At 34.7% G+C, this 4,722-nt stretch overlaps 1 protein-coding gene across 1 annotated transcript in view; it reads left to right on the forward strand.

Moving 5' to 3' along the window:
* The first annotated feature begins 3,478 nt into the window (after positions 1–3,478).
* Positions 3,479–4,722, forward strand: part of naa38 (N-alpha-acetyltransferase 38, NatC auxiliary subunit) — an 18,564-nt gene continuing 17,320 nt past the window's right edge. Inside the window, exons 1-2 of the mRNA XM_079870810.1 lie at positions 3,479–3,671; positions 3,924–4,092. Of these exons, the coding sequence (XP_079726936.1) occupies positions 3,627–3,671; positions 3,924–4,092 (214 nt within the window). The 5' untranslated portion in view covers positions 3,479–3,626. The remainder of the gene's footprint in view (positions 3,672–3,923; positions 4,093–4,722) is intronic.

The following is a 4,722-nucleotide window of genomic DNA, read 5'->3' on the forward strand; positions in this document are numbered from 1 at the left end:
TTTGTATCAAGTAAATACGTTCGTTAAACCATATCATAAAATACACTCTTTTTCGCCACCTGCTGCAGTATTTATGTAATAGGAAGAAATTGTCACTGAACGAATCAGTGAACGAATCATTTTGGTGAACGAACTGAAAATGAGCGAGTCTCTGGAAAATAATCAAAATTTCCACCACTATCTTCTAGGGTTTATGTAAGGAATAATTGACGACAGGCCGTTGAATTATTAGAAAAATAATGCACGCGAGGTGGTAATGCGGTCACGACGCGAAGCGGAGTGGCCGTTCACCTCGGGTGTGCATTATTTTTCTAATAATTCAACGGCCTGAAGTCAATTATTCCGCTTATACTACAGTTACCACACCTCGAAACATTGTTCAGATTATGTATTTCAAGACGTTTGTAAAGTTTTTGTCATTAAAACGCTCTTGTATGTAGGACTAATTTCTTACGCATCTAATCCAATGCCTCCGTTGCTAATTGCTAGTTAGTAATGGAGGTTTGAGCCACTGATAGCAGACTAATGCTGGGGACACACTACTAGCTGACACATTGTCTGACTGTTTTCATCGACTGCAGCAGATTTTAAACACCGACTTTGAACACAGACTGAACGCGCTGAACACGCGTTTGGGCATGATCAGTCATACATATCAAATTACATTCGGCCTTAAAGTGTGTCCCCAGTTATTAATGCAGATTAGAGAGAGAGATGTTGCAATAATGAGACAGAAAAGCATGTGCGTCAATATTATTATTATTTATTAATTCAATTCCTTTTAATTAATTCGAATTCATTCTTTTTTTCTATTATTGACAGATGACAGACTAGCCAAATAAATGAAACACAAAGCCCTTTTAACAAGTAGGCCTCTCAATAATTATTTATTTGTTATATTATCTGCAATAATAATCCGTGCTGCAGGACTATCCATTTATTTAGCCTATATTCAGTTTAATTTTCTATTGATTAGATAGGACTATATACTTTATTTATTCAAATTAAACTGCATGTTTCCATTGATTGTGAAGCTAGACATTGAAAATTGCAGATCAAGCGCATGCGGCAAAAAATTTTTTTTATTGTTATGAATTGTATCCTATTTTCCGTTATTACCGTTAACTACGCAAAGTGATATGGAACTGTAATGCGGTCAAGACCTGCCTGGAACTACTTTAGCTGTGCGTTTCCCTGAAAATAATGCACACCTTAGAACGTTCGTCAACCAATCAGATTCAAGCATTCAACGGCCCTGTAGTATAATGGCAGTTAGCAAACAATGTATTGGTGCATTACCGCCACCAACTGGTGTGGATCAGAATGTCTATTACATTGTTTTTAAAAAAAATATCTACATCCACATAAATTAGTTTCTCTAAAATTTTGAAACAATAAATTGTAAATGTCTAATATCTTTTGTCACTTTCCGCAGAGGATTTATTAAATCAAAGTGTATTATCATCTCTCTCAAATGTCTTCTTTCTCTGTCTCTTCCTGCAACAACCCCCCCCCCCCCCCCCCAAAACAAACAAAACAAAAACACACACACACAAAAAAACATTATTTTCCCTGTGTTAAGTTTACCTATTTTGAACTGTGTTCCAATAGGTAATCCAGTAATAATCCAGTATTATCTCACTGTAAAAAATGAATCATGAGTCTTGTAATTTTCATTAAAAAAATTGAGGTGATATTATTTTATTAAGAAAATTGTGGTTCAGTGTTTTATTGAAAATTTTGAGAACATTTCACCAATAACACCAAGAGATGCATTTTCCTATTTTTTTTTAAGGAAACATACACAATTTTAAGGCTTGAATTGAGGAACTGATAAACCTCATAAAATTAAGGAAAAGGGGCCTATTTATTTTAAGAGAATTAGCTCATTTATGCAGTTTTATTTAGAGACACCATTGTTTGTTCCCAGCATGCTTTGCACATGGCTGGAAATGGAGAGTAAATCTTGAAATTAAGTGTTATTTCATGTGTTTTTGAGTAAAGGGAAACATCTGTTAATGTTTAATGTTCAGGTATGTTTGACATTTGAAAGAGTTTCTATTATGTTAAAGTTTTGATCGTTACCATTGTGCAGAAGAGTAGGGCTTATGGTTAGGTTGTGAATAACTGCATTATTTACATATTCTGAAGCATATTGTTGTATACATGTAGCAATAACTCTTCTAATGATAGTGCAGTAACAAGTTTGATTCCTGCTGTCCTAGCAGCATACAGTTTTTTTATAAAACAATATATCTCAAAGTTAATTATAAACGAGTCATATCCATTCACTTGACTTCACACAATTTTGAGAATAAAAACTACTTCAAATAAAAAAGCACATTACACTAAATTCATTATGTTATAGACTAAATAAATTAGGGCATTTTACATGATTTATTCAGGTAGATTCCATGAATGAAATCAAGCTTTAACTACTCAAAAATAGTATGTGTAATATTGTTATACCATAATTTTTTTTAAGTAAATAGCATTAGCTATTTAAGTAAATTTAAGTAAATAGCATTAGCTACAAAATTTTAGCAGTAACATTTTTTACAGCATCCCTCCAATTCCTTCCTGTATACCTAATTTCTCCCACTTTCCTTCACCCTTTTCTCTCAGTCCCTACTTTGAATCCTGCGAAACCATTGCCCCTTTCTTGTTTCTTCCCATTTTTACTCCTAATCTCTTTTTAATAATGCTCTTGATTATTGCCTTGCTGATGCTAACTGTAAAATCAATGTGATTACTTTTAATAAATTCCTTTGCTATTTTATCTACCATTTAATTTCCTTTAAACCCATTTTGTGCTGGTATCCACAAAAATACCACCATAAGCCCCATCAATTTTTATTATGTATAGTGTTTCTCTCATCTCTATCAAAATGTCTGGTCTGCTGTTTGAATTACTGCACTGTAAACTGGTTAACAATGAAGAGTTCTTAGTTCTAGCTCTTATATCCTTTATCCACAGTAATGGTAACAAAAATGCAAGCAACAACAAATGGAACAATAAATGATACTCTGATTCTATCAGCTTAATTATTTGATTCATATGGTAATTATTACCAATGTAGCCTATTCTTGTAAGAAATGTGAGTTGAACACAGACTCCCTGTTTCTTTTCTAATATTGTGAAATCTACTGTAGCGTCAGGAAGTATCCATGGCTGAATTGTTGGCAGTTCACCACACATCCATGATCTAGTATTGATCTAATTAGTCCCACATATATGGCATTCGAAGCCATTCTGTCTTCTTCCCATTCACTTCCAACTAAGCACCTAATTACATTTAATATTTTCTTACATTTGTCTATTACTTTTTTCATCAAACTATAATGCTTAAAAGTTAAAATTTTTCACCCTTTCTAATTCTTGATTATATAATTGTAAATGTATTATTTTAAACGGTTTAACAGATGTCATTATAGCGCGCGGGCTTCGAAACAGCAATGTACACGCCACTTCACCTGGGGCGCTGTTACTTTGTTCATACGTCATATTTACAGCAGATTGTACGACCTCGGACCTGAAGAAGAGACATCTTTGTTGGAATAACTCTCGCCGTCTCTTTCCCATTTGGGTCGCATTTATACAAAATTTCAATACCAAAAAGGCTCGAATGGCAACAGAGAGCGAAGAGAACGGCACGGAAATGCAAACTGAGGTCTGAATATGCTGTCACATGGAGCCAGTGAAATATTAGCGCTGAAGCTATTGCTAGCAAGCACTATGACTGATTAGTTTGTCAGTGCCTTTATTAGGATCACATTTTTAATCAAATACTTTTTGTTTTCAAAATGATAGATGATTGTTTTTTGAAAAGAACAATTATATGTGGCTAAATATTTTGATCCCATTGAATTGGATCAATATGTTTTACCTATTGTTTATTGATGTCAAACATGTTGTGTCTCAGGTGGACGAGTCTGCTTATTCGCTGGCTCGGTGCAAGCTAGAGAACCTCCTCAATAAGAGCATGAGGATTCGTATGACAGACGGGCGCACGCTGGTGGGGCTCTTCCTGTGCACAGACCGAGACTGCAACGTCATCCTGGGATCTGCACAAGAATTCCTCAAATCCACAGGTACCCAGTGCACCCCAGATACACACCTAATGCTTTATCAACACTTAATCATTATTATTCTTGTCACTTTATTTTCAACTATTGCTTTATTGCTTTGGCTTTTGGCTTGCTTAGTTGGGGACATTTAAGCCTAATATTCAACAATATTATTGATCTGCCTTACTTAAAGGTCCCGTTCTTCGTGATCCCATGTTTCAAACTTTAGTTAGTGTGTAATGTTGTTGTTAGAGTATAAATAATATCTGTAAAATTATAAAGCTCAAAGTTCAATGCCAAGCGAGATATTTTTTTTAACAGAAGTCGACTACATCGAACGGCCCGTTTGGACTACATCCCTCTACTTCCTTCTTTAATGACGTCACTAGAACCATTTCTTGACTAACCTCCGCCCACAGGAATGCTCCCTCAACTCTACCAAAATTCGTTTATGTACTTGTGCACTTCTAATAACTTACTGTGTTTACTCAGCTCTTACGGTGATTTTCTGAAGTAAAACTGACGCTTTATCTTTTGTGTGATGTACAATAAACTTTATTAAACTCATCAGTATATGTTTGATCATCATTCAGACAGCAGACTTGTAGGCTATTAATAAATAATGGATACATACAAGCAGATGACAAATACGTT

The sequence above is a fragment of the Squalius cephalus genome (assembly GCF_949319135.1).
Source record: "Squalius cephalus genome assembly, chromosome: 5".
NCBI lineage: Eukaryota > Metazoa > Chordata > Actinopteri > Cypriniformes > Leuciscidae > Squalius > Squalius cephalus.